Genomic DNA, 18,479 nt, shown 5'->3' on the forward strand with positions numbered 1-18,479 from the left:
GGAAGGGAAAACTAAGGAAATAAAATAGGCTGGGGGATGGAAATGGCAGGACTGGTGATGAGAAATAAATTTAAAACACCTGAATGATTCATGAGGGGACCGGAGACTGGGGAGATGGGGTATGGAAGGGACAAGGAGGACAAGGACACCTAGGAGGGAGAAAAAATGGAATGGACAGGGGAGACAACGGACACAGCACACGAGAAATTCAAAATCTCAGACAATTAGAATATTGTCAATAGGTTCAATATTCTAGACTCAGTGTTACACTCTAATCAGCTTATGAATTTAAAACATCTGCAAAGGGTTCCTGAGCCTTTAGATGGTCTCTCAGTCTAAGGGTGTTTCTCAGCACCTCGCCTGGCTTAATGTCTTGGTCTCACCCCGGTTGCCTAGGAGATACGTCATCAGGAACCACCGAGGCGTCTTCCAATGTTCATGTTCTACCAAGGTGTGTGTTCTCCGTTTGTTAGCCGTTTAGCTAGCTGAGCAAGGATACACGGGAGGTGTCTTGTAGCCTAGCCTTGGTCAAAAATTTCCCAGAATACACCGCGATATTTTCAAAAGGATGGCGGACCAGAAGCCGTCAGCTACTTCGGGGGCAAATTTCAAGTTTAAAAGTAAGTCAACTAATAACATTTTTTTTCTTTTAGATCTAAAGAAGTTGTCTATGGTTGGTTAGTTGCTCAGCAGTTGCAGCTTTGGTGGCTAGCGAGTAGTGACTCGCTTACATATGTAATTTAACAAATATATACACAATTTAAAACGTAAAAGGCTCATTATATATTTATATTGAAACTTATACGTATAAAATATAACGTTATCTCCCGTGTCACGTGACGTTAAGTGACCACTGTGGAAGCCGCGGTCACGTGATGCAAGTCTGTTCCGTTTAACCATTTTCTTTGACCGAGGAAGGACCGTGTCCTCATAAGCAAGGCGCCTGGCCTTGCAAGACATCGCCTCGCGAGGCCAGGCGCCTTGACATTGAGAAACACCCTAAGTTGAGCACTTCCTTCCTGGCCCAAACCTATGAGCGTCCTCCTCCAGCTTCTCCTGGGGTTATGGGAACGCGCAGTGGCCATTATTGGGGACATAAAGCGCATGTTCCACCAAACCCGTCTCCTTTCAGAAGATCATTTTCTACACCGAACCAGGTTGGTTTCCATAGATTTGTCCCTCTTATTAATGAAAATAACATCAGAAAACATCATTGTTTAAATGAAAGCTTTTAGTTGATCTATAATGGGCCCTGTTATGTTTTTAAGAAACTAAAACGGGGTTTGTGAGTGCGATCATGAACGCAGCTTATCATCTACTCATTTTCCCCACTTGGATCATAAAAAGGTGTCTTTGAAGTTGCTGCGCCTGCTCTCTAGAATGATTTTATGAGACTTTATCAACGTATCAGTGACCAAGCAGCGCTGCCATGTCGGACCAGTTCTCTTCTAGCTTTTCGTTAACATTCCTCCACATCCCTCAGTAAACTCTGCTTTTATGACCCCCCCATAAAAAAACACAATCTGGAGAAAACACAATGTAAAAATAGACATAAAAATTTATTAAGCCAGTTTCACATTGTAAGGCAAAACATTCCTGTTTTTTAAGGCAGTACAGGTTACAAGGCACAATTTAATCTGGCAGTTAAACCATGACAAAGTACTAAACAAAAATACAATATATATGTATATATATATATATATTTTTAAATAAAAAAACATCTCACTGGGAAACTTCTGAAGCGTTTTCTGCCTGCGATGTTTTAAAACGTGTTAGTTTGGTTATTTTACTTAGTTTTGAACATCTTACTGGTAAATAATCAGGAGGCAGAAGGTTTGGTCACAGGATAAAATATAAATTTGAGAGCTTCTTTCTCCTGAGCTTATTATTGTTACCATTAAAACACATTTAAACATGCTACATTAAATGTATGAACATGTAGGGCTTGTTGTAACATTTATTTAAGGGTCACATGACCACGCTGCTGCGTCCAGCAGTTACAACCATCTTCCTATGAACAAGCATGTCGCTGAAGGCTAACTCATTTTTGATGAAGCTACTTTCATGTCCTGGTCGAGTTAACAGCCTCGGTGCTGAATGTGTTTTACACTTTCAAATAAAAAGCTGGAGGATCCAAAGTGTTGTTAGATGGCCTCTTGCTTCGTGATGGTGGGCTGAGGGATGGAGGTCGGCTGCTTGGGCACGGTGGCTATCACCCCCTGTGGCATTTTGTAATGTTCCGACCCAGAGGCAGTAGGTGGAGACGGGATGGGAATTTCAGGAGTGGCTGGACAGGAGAAGACAAAAAGCGGGTTAGAGGCAGCGCGACAGAGACGTAAATTCAGAAAACTGAAATGCTTAAAGAGCAAGTCACCCCCTACCATATTCTTACTCCACTCCCACTTCCTGTTTGAAAAATGCAACAAATGCTGTTGCCTAGCAGACCGAGAGGGCAGAGCCGCTAACAAATTCACACTCACACAGGCTCACGAAGAATTGTGACATCATAATGTACCAGTTTACATCATAGCATACCTCTTAGCCAATAGCAGTGGCAGATTTAAATTCAAATACAGTGCAGAGTTTTTACCTGACAACGGCACAACACTGCCAGTTTTAGGCAGAATATTTAAATTTTAACTAAGATGCACTGAAGTGCAAAACTATTGACGACACGTGTCTGCAGCACGATTAGACACTCGTTTGTTTAGTTTATCAGCAAAAAAAAGTTTATTTGTGGGTGACTTGCTCTTTAAAGAGTGTTTATGTGGAATTTCCCAGCACATTATGAATAAACCAGATTAGTTTTGATGGAGAATTTAAGGGATTATTCAGCTGAGCCAGGTGAACCCGACTCGGCAGCAGATGGAGCTGAAGGAGAACTGTTCGCTCGTCTGTCTTTGTTTAAAGGGTGTTGGCTCATCCTAACTCGGATCGATGGTTCTGACGACGTTTTCAAACCTGACTGGACAAAAACTATAAACAGCAAATATCTTACCTCACTGAAAGAAATTCCCCTAAAACCATATATTTTGGTCCTTTCAGAAAACCAGCAGGCTTTTTCTGTTTATTCTGACACTGATTTTAATTTTTCTCTTACTGAGTTGCTGTGATTGGCTCTTTGAACACCCTCAGCTCTGAGAAATAGGGATTAGTTTCAGTTCTGAGATGTTTCAGTGGTTTCAAAGCTACTAATCTCCAGTATTTCACATTAGTTCATTTAAGTTAATTCTTTTTATAACCTTTTTACCACCAAAGGGTGTTGCTTTAAGACCCTTTAGAGTACAGAACTAGCCTGAACTGATTTCAAGCCCTCTCAGTGGCGATGCTCATCAGACAGACTCACAGATTTGACCGTTATGGATTGGCGTTGCCATGTTGCTGGTCACTATAACGTTACTGCTGAGGTGCTCCTGAACCAGGTGTGGATGCAGGGAGTGGGGTGCATGCGGCGCTTCATTAGCTGAACCTGAGAGACAAAACGCAAACTCACAATCAGGGATCGTCTCAGACTTTATGGTCCGGAAATAACTTTACAGTGTGAAGAGGGACCAGTGGTTCCGACCTCCGAGGAGCATCTCTTGCAGCAGGTTGTCGATCTTCGCCATGCCGAAGAGTTTGACAAACTGGATCTGCTCGATCATTTGCCAGGTGATGCTCTGTAGAGTTGGCAGCAGGAGGAGGAGCTCTCCGAAGCGGCCCCGGGAATCGTACTGCCTGTCGTTGATGTAGTCCTCCAGGCTGACCTGGACCTGATATCGCATTCTCTTGATCTTTCCTGGGTCGCTCAGACCTTTAGCATCTGTGGGAAAACAGCAACAGGGATGTTTATGCAGGAAAGTGTGTTAGCAAGTAGCAAACTGAACTCCATTCATGCAGGTTTCTGAGGTAAACATGTATGCATGAAAAGGCGCTTGGAGACCTGGGTCAAAGAAAACAATGGCCTTCAGGCAGGCGTATTCATTATCATCTATCTGCAGCTCCTGGAAAGGAAGAACCAGCTCGTCCAGGATTCTCACGGCCACCCGGCCCACCTCCAACTCCGGACAGTTTCTAGGAATGATATAGTCATTTCCTGCAGAAGAAACACGTGAATTAAAGGCAAAATCTCTCATAAGGAACCAAATCTATCTGTTCTGTAAAACACTCTGTTGTGTGCTAGTTTTACCTAACAACAGGATGTCTTTGTAGAGCATGGACCTCTTGGCTGCACCGAGCAGAAGATGTTCTCCTGCATGAGCTCGAAGCAAAGCTACCTGGAACACAAGTAAAAGAACAAGACTGACATTTTATGGAAGTTTTTTATTTTTTTCAAAGATGGCGAGCAGAAGAAGCTCTGGCAGGAGACCCAGGTTCTCACACTGCATCAGCAAATCAGTTACCAAGGCCCAGTGACCACAGTGTTAATGATTCTGCACTTTTCATGGAGCAACTCAATCTTTGAAAACCAGCTCATCATATTCTAACTCAGGATTAAATACATTAACCATTCTGGTTGAAGGTTCGAGTGTGAAGATCTACATCGCCTTCAGAGATCCGTTCAGGCTCAACCCTCTGTTTTAAGTCAGCTGAACTTTTATTTTATGGAGGAAAAGCAAATGGTGGTGGTGGGGGGGTGTCTATAGCCGGACTAGTTGATGAGTGACCAGAGTGGTAACAGCTCTGTGTACACTGTGTCTGGGTCTCACCTGGTCATCCAGGGGCAGGTCGCAGAAGGCCGGGATGTACTTGGCCCACTCTACCAGGACCAGCAGCTGCTGCTTCATAGACTCACAGACGTCTGTGATGGCGGCGATCTTTTTGGTCCTTATGTCTCCGTTCAGGATGGGAGCGGGGGAGGTGATCTGCACGAGGAAACACGTGTAAGTGACAGCACGTTTCAGCCGTCCGGTGTCACGTCTGTCCTGGGCTTCACCTGTCTCGACAGGACATCGGCCTGAATGAGCGCGTTGATGGACGGTAAACTGCTGTCTTCGTAGCTGGACCTCCTGGTGCTGATTCTGTCTCGCTCATTTTGTACAGCTGAAAACACAAAGACACGGGAAAATGATAAACGGTTTGTGTTTCTATAGCGCCTTCTAGAATCCAACCTCCAAGATGCTTTACAACACACCAGTCATTCACCGTTTCACACACACACACACATTCACACGATGGTGGTGAGGAGCTACATCACAGACACAGCTACAGAAACGGAGGTGAAGCGTCTCGCCCAAGGACACAACCGCCGAGTCAGACGGAGCGGGGCTTGAGCCTGCAGCTCTTCGGTTACTGGGCGGGCACTTAACTCCTCTGCCACCGTCGCCCCTTTTACACATTTACCGCCTCCATCATCAGCTTAGCTGACAGAGTTTATGCCTAACAAAACCAAAAGTTGTTCCAGGTGGGTTTTTTTTCCCCACACCCAAAGTGAGATCCCGAGACAAAAAAAGATTAAGTCTTCTCAGGTCGTCGTGTTTATCAGTATACGACCATTATTGCTCTGAAATGTTTGCTCAGCATAAGCTGGCCAGAGACTTGAGCGCTCTGCCGAGTGAACATTAACAAAGTGGTGCTCTCCTCTGGATTGCGACACCAGCAGACCAGTTGGATCAATTGGATGGAGACAGCTCCATCTGTGGAGTGATTTCCTTAACACGCAGAGAATTGTTTTACGTGGTTTGTTTGTTTTTGGTTTATTTCAAACGGATGAATGTTTCATACCTTCTTTCTTCATGCCGGCTCTGAAGCATTTCTTCAGTCTACAGTATCTGCATTGATTCCTCTTGTCTTTGTCCACAATACACTGTCTGCTGAACCTGAGAATGGATGGAAAACGTGTTAGGATGTCTCTAAAAGGAGTTCTGTTAATGCACATTTGTTCTGATATTTGGCGTTACTATATTTGCTATAATTTTAAAGCAAATTGCACAATAATTAATTTAAGGAAGAAGGTAACTCGAGTGGATTTTTATTCACATTTTCCAGCACGACACGTGTCCTCACCTGCACGAGTACATGTGGTTCTTGCGAACACTTCGCCTGAAGAAGCCCTTGCAGCCGTCGCAGCTGGAGGCCCCGTAGTGTTTGCCTGTAGCCCTGTCTCCACATATGGCACACAAGCTGCCCGCTGCCAGGTGGCCGGTGGCGTTCATGTTGGTGCTTTCAGCCGGCGAGTTGTCTAACACACAGCAGAGAAGCACAGAAATCCAATCAGATGGTTGGATTGTTCCATTTGAAGCTTGAGTTTGAGTTTGACTCTGGAAGGTGTGAACGAGCAGAAAAACGCAAACGAGCTTCACCGCAAAGGATCAAAGCGATCGTCATGAGTGCCTCAGATAGTTAGAGTCAATAGATGGTTGAGGTTTGATTACCTCTCAATAGGTAATCAGTGGAAACAGTCATGAGCTCAATCAATCAGAGCATGTGTCATGACACACTGTAGAAATGTGTAGGATAGATTGGACTGACCCAAGGAGAGGATCTGTGTCTGTTAGAAATGTCATGCCTTTCATAGCTCTTCCCTCTCTTTCCCATCGGGAATTTTAGAATCGGGACCCAGCCGTGCGTCATGGGAGACTGCCTGTATAAATATGCCTGTGTCACAGTAAGAACGCAGCAAAACGCTGCATCCTTTCTCTTCAGTTCAAGCTCTGTGGGAACAGACGGTTTGTAACGAGAGAAGGGAGATCATAATACACCGGCTTTAAAGTCAGTCCGCTGACACCACATCAGTCTGCAAGCTGAAGCAGGTCAGAACCGCTTGGAGCAGCTGACCCAGGAGCGATGCAGCAATCTCATAAACTTGAATCCCTCAGTGAGCTGATAAAAGAGGACCACTGCGGAGGGTCAGCCCTGAGAGTGAGGCCCAGATGGACAGTTGACCCCTTTTATCAATTTGTGCCAGAGCTCCCCCCGACCTCTCCTCAACAGTCTTAAATCAGTAAAAGTTTCAAAGTTCATTGTCAGAGTTGCATATCTGGGACTCACCTGCGCCCAGTGGGAGCACTTGCATGTTTTCGAACTCCAGCGTGGTGTAGGCTGGGTCCAGAGCCTCGCTGTAGTCTGCCATGTCCATGTCTATCACTGGTTTGGGCAAACAAATTCTCAACTACCTGACAGAGGGGCAGATAGACTTGTCCAAGAAGCTGATGCCCCCCTCCTCCTCCTTCTTTCTTTCTTTTCTCACACCCCCACACACCTCTGTTACCCCCCTCTTCCTAACTCTTCCCGGGCCTGGCTCCACCTCGTAGCAGGACAGGTCTCAGGCCCGACTGAGTGTGATGAGAAGACAGCAGCGGAGTCAGTGACTGACATCAGCTCTCCTCCGGCCCTCGCGCAGCTAACCATCCGAGAGGTGGAGTGTCTCGTCCCTGGTTGATGGTTAACTAACTGATTTAGTGGTGAATCACTGAGAGTTTCTTTTTTTTAGGAGACGGTGGGACTTCAGCCACCTCTGCACACTCCTCTGTCAAATAGAGGATAAACATTTCCTCCATGGGCATTAAGTTGGGTCAGTCTCAGCCGCAGCTCTTTGAAACTTTAACTTCATTTCTAGGCTGAGACCAGGAGTAGAGGGAGGTCGCCGAAGTAAACAGGATGGGACAGATTAACCTGTTTCAGATTTTATTCTGCTTTAAAATGAAAAATCACAGTAAATTATTTTTTTATTTAAGAAAAATGACATTTTGTGGTCCAACGGGGACTTCTAACTTACCACCAACACGTGTGTTAAATGCAGCCATAATGCTTTTGTCTGTCTGCTTCTCACCTAAACTGCTGAACAGATTCAAACGAAGCTCTCAGAATATAACTACAGGATGAAAATAAACAACTGATTAATCTCTGGAGTCTTCCAAGATGGCTGCCACTCATGGATGTAATTTTCACTTTAGAAATGGGGGGGGGGGGGACATGGGGGGGGGGTGTATCTTTACAATATACTCTCATGGGAAACCGGCTTCAACACCAACGGTTGTTTTCTGCTTGGTCCTAGAGCTCAACCAGTGTCAATTTAATATAGCGTAATATTGTTTTTGGACGGTAAAAAGTGCAGGGGTCAAAACTTGACTTTGGAAAAAGTGGGGGGGATATGTCCCCCCTGTCCCCCCCCAAAATTACGTCCATGCTGCCACTGCAAATCAGCATAAAAAATCTCAGTGGGTTTAACAATCTGAGAGCACATGGATTCAAATGTTTCCGATCTGGAATCAGCGGAATTGAGCCGCATTAGCCGGGGAACTGACTCTTGCTAAAGCAAGGTGATGTCATAACATACAGACTGACCCACAAGCAGCTGACCTTCTGAGGTTTTACCATTCAGGACAAATCTAAGGAGTAGCCTAACAGCTTCAATAATGTGCTTATCTCAAATCCAAAGCTGATAATTACAAGGTGAATATTCACCTGTGCTCAGGTCATCAAACACTGGTGGTGCGCTCACACAGTCTCTTAATGCTGTTGCAATGTATCCTCAAAAGTCTTAATGAAAGGCTGAATTATAAAACCAGTAGAAGTATGAGTGGACATGGGAGATATCTGACATAGTGAGAAATAAAGCAGATAATATGGATTACTTTAACTTTAGTATTGGTTTAAGTCAATGATTAATATTACCAAAAATGACGTAGTTAGTTAAAAATGTGGCTATTTGTGTTGTGAAGTCTACCTGAGCCATATAGCTCCAAATGGGGCGGGGCTTTCTCACCTGTTCTCATCATTTTGTGTTTTTAAGTATTGTATAAATCACTGCTGCCAAAGGTCACAGCACACTAACCTTGATCAAACCGCACAGTTTGATGGCTAGTTTTTCACTCCTTTTAAAAGCTGACAATCGTGAAAACAGACGATTACGACACGATTGTGAGCAGGATGGTAGAGTGAGTTTCACTGCTCACTAACACCACTCATTTAAAGCCAAATAAGATAACTTATGTGTCAGGGAGGAAATGAATGAAAGTGTTTAAACATCATTATTTCCTATTTCATGTCCATGTCTGATGTAATATTGAATACTGGTGTTTCTCAACGCTTGGGCAGTTTCCACGTGTGACTTTTGCAACTCATCCTGAATCTGAATCTGAGTCCTCCTCTGACAAGCGACAGCAAACAGTAGTCTTGTATTTGAAGAGAAAGTGCCAGAGCACAGCCACAGGTCAACGATCCCAAGTTCAGGCAGACCTCAGAGGCAGTAAACCTCATGTAGGGGAGCTTGTTAACCAAGCAGTCAAATTATACGAAGCCATCGTAAAGTTATTTCTTCTTCCAGTAGGCAAACACCACAACACGCCTGCAGACTTCCGCTGAAGATCTGAGGATGATGCGTCCCACTGATTAAAGACTGACAGATTAAAGAAATTCAATCAAAAAGGAAAATGGGTGAAAACTACTGAAGATTTCCTTTTCTCCTGGACCTTACAGTCCTGATGTGATTAACTCAGTGGAAACACCCCAGATAAAGGCAGCCTTTATACTGACCCACTGGTGATCAGAGTGGATCAATCTCAGCTCCATCTCAACATGTTGTTTTGTTTAAGTGTACAGAGGTCATCAGTTACAACATCACTCCACGTTCGATCCGTGCTGCTCTTTTTTTCCAGTGGTCATATTTGCTTAAGAAGTGTGCTGATTATTTCAAAGCACTGAGTGCGTGAGCAGGGGGTGAGGGGTGGGGGAGGTGGGGCTGTAATTGAGTCACTCACAGCAAATCTTATCTTCCATGTCATTAAAGGTCTTTTATCACAGCTCACATCTTAAATTTCAGCAAAGTCCTCAAGGAACAGTCGTATAGTGGATTATAAAGTATAATCTGTAGAGTTATGGCTTTCTTAATCACAAACTGACAAATTCTTCTCGTGAATTCATTAGGGCAGCTCCCAAATGTCCTATCTGATTGCGGAGGTGGAGAGCTTGTGTGAACACGCATCAGTACACGACCTAGATTCCTCACATGAGGATTACCCTTCTTTTGATCATGATTCAAAACTGCAGGAACCAGGCTGGACCCTTCTGCGTCAGAACCACCTAAATTCATGTCATAGCAACAAGGTGTTGAATGTTCCTCCGAACACGACAGCATCACACAGCTTGAGTTGAATTGAAATTTTTTAAATTTAGTCAAAACATAATAATAATATAATCAATAAAATATTACATTACATTTAAAGTGACTGAAAAGGCTCGGGCCAAAGCAAAATGCTTATATTCACGCCTGTCCTTTTTAACCACTTAAACAAATTAATCTAATCCTTCAACACATAAATCTGTACAATTTTAGCAAAATACAAAAGAAGAAGAAGAGAAATATACACCATTTAGTCAATTAAGTTCACAATACTCTTACATTTACAACACAACTTATAAACTCTTGTAACCGTCAAAAATTATCTTCAAAACCATCCTTTCAAACAACTAAAATGTACCACAAGTTCTTACATTTACACTGGCATTATTCCATAGTTTAACCCCCACCACAGATATGCATTTCCTTTTAATTTCCTTTTTTGCCAAAGGAACATTAAATTCATTAATATCTCTAAAATCATACTTAGTTTCTACACAAGAAAAAAAACTTTTGTATACTTTGCTGAAGTAACTTTAATTTAGCTTCACACATTATTTGCATTATTTTATAGTAAACTAAATCATTACATTTTGTAACATGGGATTTTAAAAACAATGGATGTGTATGTGCCAAATAATCTGCCTTATTAATAATACGTATTAGAGAACTATTGCACTAACTAACGTTTGATTAGTCAGTCCCCAGACTTCCTCGCAGTGTGAAATGTACGGTAGTATCAGTGAACATTAAGTAACGCTGCATAATTCAACATATGTCTTGATTTGTACAGTATCGCTGTAATCTTAGAAAGTTTTCCTTTAACGTAATAAACATGCTGTCCCCATTTCATTTTATGATCAATAACCACCCCCCAAAAATGTAATTTCTGTCACTCTTTCAATTTCATCATAACATATTTTTATGTTAATTTCCCTGTCAAGTTTCTTTTGATTACCAAATAGCTTCATCCATGATGAGAACCTCCCATTCCACCACATCCCAAAGGTTCTTGACTGGACTGATCTGGTTGTTGTTGTTCTGGTAACCAGTCAGAGATGATCTGAGCCTTGACATGGTGCATGATCCAGCTGGAAGTATAGCCGCTAGAAGACGGGTCCATGTGGTTGCTAAGAGATGGGCATGATCAGCAGCAATAATAGGCTGTGGTGTTTAAACCAGACTCGGGTGGTGCTAGGAGGGGGTCCAAAGTGGGATAAGACCCCCACACTTAATTATGAGTCAATTTCTCAGAGAAACACTTGGATTAGAGCGTTCGAAGGTGCTAGCTTTTCCAGAATGCTCTCTAAGAAAACAACAAATCAAGCTTAGCCTGGCAAGTATTCTATATAAGTGAATATATAGTCTGGCCACGACCCACAGGGTAAGCTCAGTCATGGGGCGAAATCTGCCGTTGTCTTTCAAACTACATGCTATTGGACACAAACGTGACACACTCCCCACCACAGATGTCAGTCACTGGGCCGGTCTGCAACGCACAGTTGAAGAAGACACAAATACATCGGTTTTCTAAATGAAGGACTTAAATACCTCTCTTGACTCTAATAAAAGCCCAAGTTTAAATAGTCCAAAGTTGATGCCTGAGCCATTTCAAATGAGCCGTCGCCATCTTAGGTTTTTTTAGCTTTGATGCAGCATTATGCCCACCAAACCAACAGAGAGCTGTGATTGGCAAGGCACCAGGCTGTCCGGGCCTGCTGAAGCTCCGATGGAGTGTGGCTAGACCAACATGCAGAGTAAAATTATTTTGCTTCAGCTATGGACTGTCTAGTTTTCTAGGCAAGGCAGCTTTATTTATAGAGTACATTTCAAACACAGAGGCAATTCAATGTGCTTTACAATTGTCAGGACATGATATAAACCACTGGGTAATTTCTAGGCTATTTCTGATTTAGCTCATCAATCTGAGCAGAACCAATCTCTGATTCTGACAGCCAAGGTTGTTCTGATGACTTTAAGGAACACTGTGATAATAAATCTTTGTTAGAAAAGATATCCCATAGCTACATTGCATAATAATAACAATAATAATAATAATAATAATAATAATAAGAGAGAAAGAAAGAAAACTTTCATATAGCGCCTCTCAATATAAAAATCCAGAGGTGTTTCTCAAGAAAATAAATTTTTTTAAAAGAACCAAACTATCATAAAAATGAGAAAAAATAAAAGAATTGTGATTACAATAATGTACGGAAAGGGAAAGAGAAAACAAATGAGAAAGAGCTATTCAGTGGATCCCGGGAAAAGCAGCTGGTAGAAAGAGCAGAATAAGGAGAGGGTGGTGAAGGTCACACCAAAACCAGCCTGAACAGGTGAGTTTTCAGCTGCTTTTTAAAGGAGACCACTGAGTCTACTGAATGCCAGGCTCAGGGGGAGAGATTTCCAGAGTCTGGGGGCCACAGCAGCAAAGGATCTGTCACCTTTGGTGCGCTACAAAACCAGTAGGCTTTGATCACTGGACCTCAGGGACCTGCTGGGGGATTCCATCATGGGGTTCCCTTTGCTCTGGGACACCAGGTTGGAGAAAAAGGCAACCCTTGCATCTCTGACTGCAGAGGTAAAGGATGACAGAAGACCCTTTAGATGCAGCAGATGGACGTGGAGATGGGTTTTCTTCCACACGCATTCAATTTTCTGCATTGGTGCTTCAGTCTGCAAATGTTGTCGTTAAACCAGGAAGTAGGGTTCACTGCAGGAACTGATCTGGTTCTGACAGGACAGATGTTGTCCAGAATGGAGAGGCAGTGCTCGTTAAACTGACAGGTTAAGGAATCTGGGTCATTATCAGAAGAACAGGGTGGATCAAAAGCAGCAGAAAAGTTGCTAGCTGTGCTCTCATTAAGAAAACGAGAACTAACCAAACGGCGAGCAGGAGGTGGGGGACGCAGAAACTGACAAGTTAAAGAAAATGCAATGGTGATCTGAAATATAAACATCCTCAGGACAAACACTGTCAGCATTTAGACCCAGGGTAAAAACAAGGTCCAGAGTGTGCCCCCCGGTGTGTCGGGGGCCAGAAACATGCTGGGTAAAGCTGAAGGAGTCCATGAGGCTGGAGAAGGTCATGACAAAGTGGTCTGAGGCCTCATCAGCATGGATGTTGGACCAGGTGGACCATAATAATAGTAATTATTATTATTTCTCACTGGAAGACATGCTAGTGGAATTGAGGAGGTCTTCAAAGTACTCTGCTTGCTGATCTACAACGTCCCGAGTTGAAGTCAGCAGCACACCATCCCCCCTATAAACAGTGTTGGTAGCGTGCTGCTTTCCCCTCCTGAGGTGCATGGTGGACCAGAATGTCTGAAGTTCTGCCGGAGGTAGGAATTGAAACTACTTCTGACAGGAGAATCTGACCGACGTTCCCAGTAGACCCTCACAATATGTTTGGACCTGTCAGGTCTGACCGGCATCCTCCCCCACCATCGAAGCCAAGTCACCACCTGGTAATGGTAAATGTGGCCAAGACATGCGGCCACAGGTCAGATGAGACGACAACAAAGTTGATCATTGAGCTGTGGCCTAAGATATTCTGTTGCCAAGAGCACATATGGACACCTTAATGCCTGAACATGGACAATCCGTGATGAGCACAGAAGTCCCATAACCAGGGGTGGACTGGGACCAAAATTCGGCCCTGGCATTTTTACGAATCGTCGACCCTCAGTTGGCCCTCAGTCGGCCCTCTCCATTGGGAGAGCGGTGGGGGTGAGGGGTGTTGCCACCAGCGGACTAGTCTCCAGGCCGAATGTGAGATCTAATATGGACTGGGACTGTTAAATTACAAGCAGGGCCAGACCACTGTGACTGGGAGCCCTGGCCTTCCAGATCAGCTCATTCTCCACAGGCAGAGATCAGCAGGACATTAGCTACATGCTAACGCAGTAAAACAACTCCTATGTCATCGCTCTACTGCATTTTTCTTGCTAAAAACGCCACGAAAAACTCTTTTAGCTTCAGGTTACCATTTGGCTAATGCTCTGCAGATCACCAACTGTGGAGAGGTGTCGGCCCAAGCTGGGCAAGCAGCCCACTTGGCTAAGCCCACCGCCCACCGGGACGGTGCCAGAATGCCAGATAGGACAGTCCACCCCTGCCCATAACCAACAACAAAACACTGCTCTGATTCAGGTCTCACTATCATTGCCCACGTGAGTGTTAACATCCCCCAGCAGAACGAGGGGGTCCGCAGGAGTGTTCTCCAGCACCCCCTCCGAGGACCCCACAAAAGGGTCGGCAGTTTGGTGCATAAGCATAAACGACTATCAGGACCCGTCCCCCCACATGTAGGCAGAGGGAGGCTATCCTCTCATTCACCGGGGTAAACCCCAATGTACAGGCAACAAGATGGGGGGCAACAAGTATGCCCACCCCTGCTCTGTGCCTCTCAGTGGGAGCAACTCCAGAGTGGTAGAGTGTCCAGCCCCTCTGAAGGAAACTGGTTCCAGAGCCAGAGCCACGCGTCCAGGTGAGTCCGACTATATCTAGCTAGAACCTCTCAACCTCACACACCAACTCAGGCTCCTTCCCCACCAGAGAGGTGACATTCCACGTCCACAGCTTCTGTAGCTGAAGATCCCACCGCCAAGGTCCCCTCCTTCGGCTACCACCCCTCACACTTTGCACCCGGCCCCTTTGGCCCCTCCCACAAATGGTAAGCCTCCAGCCTCTTCGGATTGCGCCCGGCCGGGCTCCATGGGTGAAACCCAACCCACCAGATGCTCGCTAACATGCCCCGCTTCCAGGCCAGGCTCCAGAGGGGGTGGCCCACGTTCGGGCGAGGGAACACTCTTTTGATGCGTCTTCATAAGAACAACAGTTATTTTTCTATTTGTGTCTGCAGAATCACTGTAGGTGTTTAAAGAATTTACCAAGTTATATCTGAGGAGACTTAATCCCCTGTTAAAGTTAACATTTTGATTACTTATTTTTATAGCATATTGGTGTGAATAAACACAGACAGCTGTTGTTTAAGCGAACTGTGTTCGTGTTCTCTTTTATGCATTGATTTATAGGCAGTTTCATTTTGTTTGGTGCGTTGAGGAGCTTGTTTCCGCTTTTCTTCTCCATCTTTTTCTGTTTAAATACACAACGTCTCAAGAGAGTTGTGTTTTAAGACAGAATCCTGCAGCATTTAAAAGAAGAGCAATGATCCTTAGCTGAAGAGTTGTTACAGCTGACATTAAGCTGTTAAGGAGGCTGCCATGTTGAAATATGATGGGCCAGACATAGCTGTCGTATAATCAGTCACCCAAACTCCTGCCCCGGGGCTAAAAGTCAAAGGATCGCCGAGACCTGATGTAACACTTGTGGGATTCTCCCCTTTGAAACTTCAAACTCCAGTTTGTGAGCAAAGTCCTGTCTATCTTCTGAATAGGAATCTCCGACCACTGACCAAACTCCATTTGTAACCACTGCCTATTTGTACCTTCTCCTCAATGACTACATTTCATTTCCCCATGTCTGATCTGAAAGGCAGGCAGCAGCTGGAGGGGACGAGACGACCACGAGGGCCTGGAGGAGCTGACAGGAGAAGGAATATTCACAGCCTGAGGATGTATTTTGTTTCTTTCCCAGAAGAACAGCACCGCAGTGGAAATGTGTGCCTGTGAGGCCGATCCAGCAGCGTGCTGATGTTGATAAGAGTAAAATAGAAGGACACAATGTGCTGCCTGCAGCAGATTTAAGGCCAGCAGAGGAAGGCTGCTGCTGCAGATGGAGGAGATAGGTGAGTAGAGTGCCATGGCAAAGACCTTGTCAACAGATAGCTATCTGTAAATACCACGGCTTATGCAAGCCCCTGTGGCTCGGTGCTGGAATATTATTTCATCTGTGGCAGTGAAAGATTCTTAGTCACTTTCATTTACAATAAGAATTCATTAAAAATGTCTTTCTTAAAATAGACAAAACGTTAAAGGATCATTTTGTCGACGCAGTGAAGAATACTCTTGCCGTTATTATTACATGGCTTAAATACTCTTTAAAAAGCAACACTCCACTACTAAATAAAATAAGTTACATAAATTGTTGATGGATTTCAGTTCAATGGCAAATGCAGGGTTTCAGTTCTTTAGATCAGAATCATTTCTTTATTGTCACTCTGGGTGATTTCTTACATGATTTAAGATTTAATCCAAAATAAACTATTTATTTGTGAAACAGAGGAAAGAATCTCCTTTTTTTTATTTATGATCATGGTTTTGTTCCTGTGTGATAATAATAATAAACTGCTCATGCCTCTCATAAAATCCCAGTAGATTAGGGAATTAGCACGTAGGAATTTAAAAAGAGCTCATTACATCTTTTTGTGTAAAGATTCATTATTACAGGGCCTTGCTATTTAGATCCTGACTCATGCAGCAGACTAAACCTTGATTTTTGCAGTTTCCTGAATTTTTCTCCTACATTTTCAGGGCTGAGGTAGAATTCTGTTCACTTTAACTGCTTGAGCTGTGATGTCTGGTCTAAATTCATAACCAGTCAAACTGAAAAAGCAGAAACTCGAGGAGCCGCTGTGCACCAAATAAGTAAACAATTGCATCAATAAACACGAAGAGCCATGCTTGACGTAAATCAATCACAGCGTCTGATAAAACTCGGTAATTATTAACTCTGTTTTGCTGAGAATTCATTTTGACTGCTGTCCCAATCACCTCTGTCAGCAGCTCTGTTCTGAGCGCTCTTATCTCTAGTGGTTCTTCAGTCTCCAGCCAATCAATGCATGTTTAACCTCCACAGCCTGAATAACGAGGCGTTCAGGAACATCCTGTCAGAGCGCAAACGTCACACAGAAAACAGCAAAAACACTTTTTGTGGAAATCTAGTCAAAAATTGTACAATCAGCAGATCATTCTACCCTCCGTCGTCATCTAGCTGAAGGGAGACTATAGATATGTCAAAGTTAGGAACCCTTATAAAACAGCCTCAGTTTGGAGAAATACAGATTAGTTCACAGGGACTGAATGAGCTTTATCAGTTTTACATCACACGGTTGATCTGACAGAAATATTACAAAATGTTGAAGACAGATGGGTTCTGCAGCATCGCTGGCTTCATCCAGCTACAGAAGTGGTTCTCAAACTGTTATGGTTCTGACCCACTAAATATTAATACCACGGGCCAGTGAGCTCGCTGTCACAGGGGTAAGGGGGTATAGCGGAGGATCTGTTTTTTTCCGGGTAAATCATCTGAATCAGTGGTCCACGTACAGAAAGAAAGAAAGAAAGAAAGAAAGAAAGAAAGAAAGAAAGAAAGAAAGAAAGAAAGAAAATGATATTTTATATAGCGTCGTCTTTCAAGATAAAAATCACGAGGCGTTTCAAAATATTAAAAACATTTGGACAAAATTATTTTTAAAAATTAGGTTAAAATGACAAAAAAATTGTGGTTAAAAATGTAATGAAAGGGAGAGAGACAATGAAAAGGAAAGAGGGAAATCAGATGATCCCGGGAAAGGCGGAATAAGTAGAAAGATGCAAATAAGGAGAGGGTGGTGACGAAGGTCATGCCAAAGCCAGCTTGAACAGGTCCACTGATCTCAGGCTCAGGGGGAGAGAGTTCCAGAGTCTGGGGGCCACAGCAGCAGATGATCTGTCATCTTTGGTCTTTAGCCTGGTGCTGCACAACCAGTAGGCTTTGATCACCAGACCTCAGGGACCTGCTGGGGGTGTAGGGACTAAGAAGATTGCCAATTTAAGATGGTGCTTGTCCATGTAAGGCCCTATAGACCAGAACCAGGATCTTGAAATGAACCCTGAAGCTGACTGGCAGCCAGTGAAGCTGGAGGAGAAGCGGGGTGATGTGGGTGTGTTTGGAGGACTTGGTCAGAAGCCGAGCACAGGCGTTCTGAACCACCTGTAGACGGTTCAGGGAGGTTCTGCTCAGACACGTGAAAAGAGAGTTGCAGTAGTCTAAGCGTGAGGAGATGAAGGTGTGGAGAACTGTCTCAAGTTCAGAGCGGGACAGAATGGGACTCAGCTTAGCAACGTTCCTGAGATGGAAGAAGGAAGAGCGAACAAGAGAACTGACATGAGAATCCAGGGTGAGAGCTGGGTCAAAGGTCACACCGAGATTCCTAACAGAGGGTTTGGTGTCAGAAGTAAGCTGACCAAGAGTCTCTGACTTTGGGAACCAGCTTGTCTGGAGCACAGATGAGGATCTCAGTCTTATCTTCATTCAACTGTAGAAAGCTCCCAGCCATCCAGGTTTTGATAGTCTAAGCAGGTGTGTAACATCTTAGATATTGCATGTACAGTTGGATGTCATCTGCATAAAGATGGTAGTAGATTCCTTTAGTAGAGCTCAGGATGTGCTGAAGTGGAAGCAGATAGAGAATGAAAGCAGAGGCCCCAGCACATAACCTTGTGGGACTCCATGGGTGAGGGAGGTGGTGGAGGACCGAAATTTGGAGACGGAC

At 44.1% G+C, this 18,479-nt stretch overlaps 1 protein-coding gene and 1 long non-coding RNA gene across 4 annotated transcripts in view; one reads left to right on the forward strand and one right to left on the reverse strand.

Annotated features, from left to right (window-relative positions):
• Positions 1-1,540: 1,540 nt before the first annotated feature.
• The window catches only part of hnf4a (hepatocyte nuclear factor 4, alpha), a 41,631-nt gene continuing 24,692 nt past the window's right edge, over positions 1,541-18,479 (reverse strand). The window contains exons 1-10 of one of the 2 annotated variants that reach the window (XM_015967016.3): positions 6,970-7,335; positions 5,986-6,160; positions 5,704-5,798; positions 4,916-5,022; positions 4,689-4,844; positions 4,169-4,256; positions 3,923-4,075; positions 3,566-3,802; positions 3,347-3,469; positions 1,541-2,287 (exon numbers count right to left, since the gene is read on the reverse strand). In XM_015967016.3, the coding sequence (XP_015822502.1) occupies positions 2,145-2,287; positions 3,347-3,469; positions 3,566-3,802; positions 3,923-4,075; positions 4,169-4,256; positions 4,689-4,844; positions 4,916-5,022; positions 5,704-5,798; positions 5,986-6,160; positions 6,970-7,057 (1,365 nt within the window). In that variant the 5' untranslated portion in view covers positions 7,058-7,335 and the 3' untranslated portion in view covers positions 1,541-2,144. Of the gene's footprint in view, positions 2,288-3,346; positions 3,470-3,565; positions 3,803-3,922; positions 4,076-4,168; positions 4,257-4,688; positions 4,845-4,915; positions 5,023-5,703; positions 5,799-5,985; positions 6,161-6,969; positions 7,336-18,479 lie in introns of those variants that run through there. The other variant, XM_054745730.2, reaches the window with a different exon arrangement.
• LOC107390364 (uncharacterized) overlaps positions 15,314-18,479 on the forward strand; it is a 33,525-nt gene continuing 30,359 nt past the window's right edge. Inside the window, exon 1 of one of the 2 annotated variants that reach the window (XR_001573523.3) lies at positions 15,314-15,791. This is a non-coding gene — a long non-coding RNA (uncharacterized lncRNA). The remainder of the gene's footprint in view (positions 15,792-18,479) is intronic. The other variant, XR_011516651.1, reaches the window with a different exon arrangement.

Source organism: Nothobranchius furzeri, chromosome 15, assembly GCF_043380555.1.
Source record: "Nothobranchius furzeri strain GRZ-AD chromosome 15, NfurGRZ-RIMD1, whole genome shotgun sequence".
Classification (NCBI taxonomy): Eukaryota; Metazoa; Chordata; class Actinopteri; order Cyprinodontiformes; family Nothobranchiidae; genus Nothobranchius; species Nothobranchius furzeri.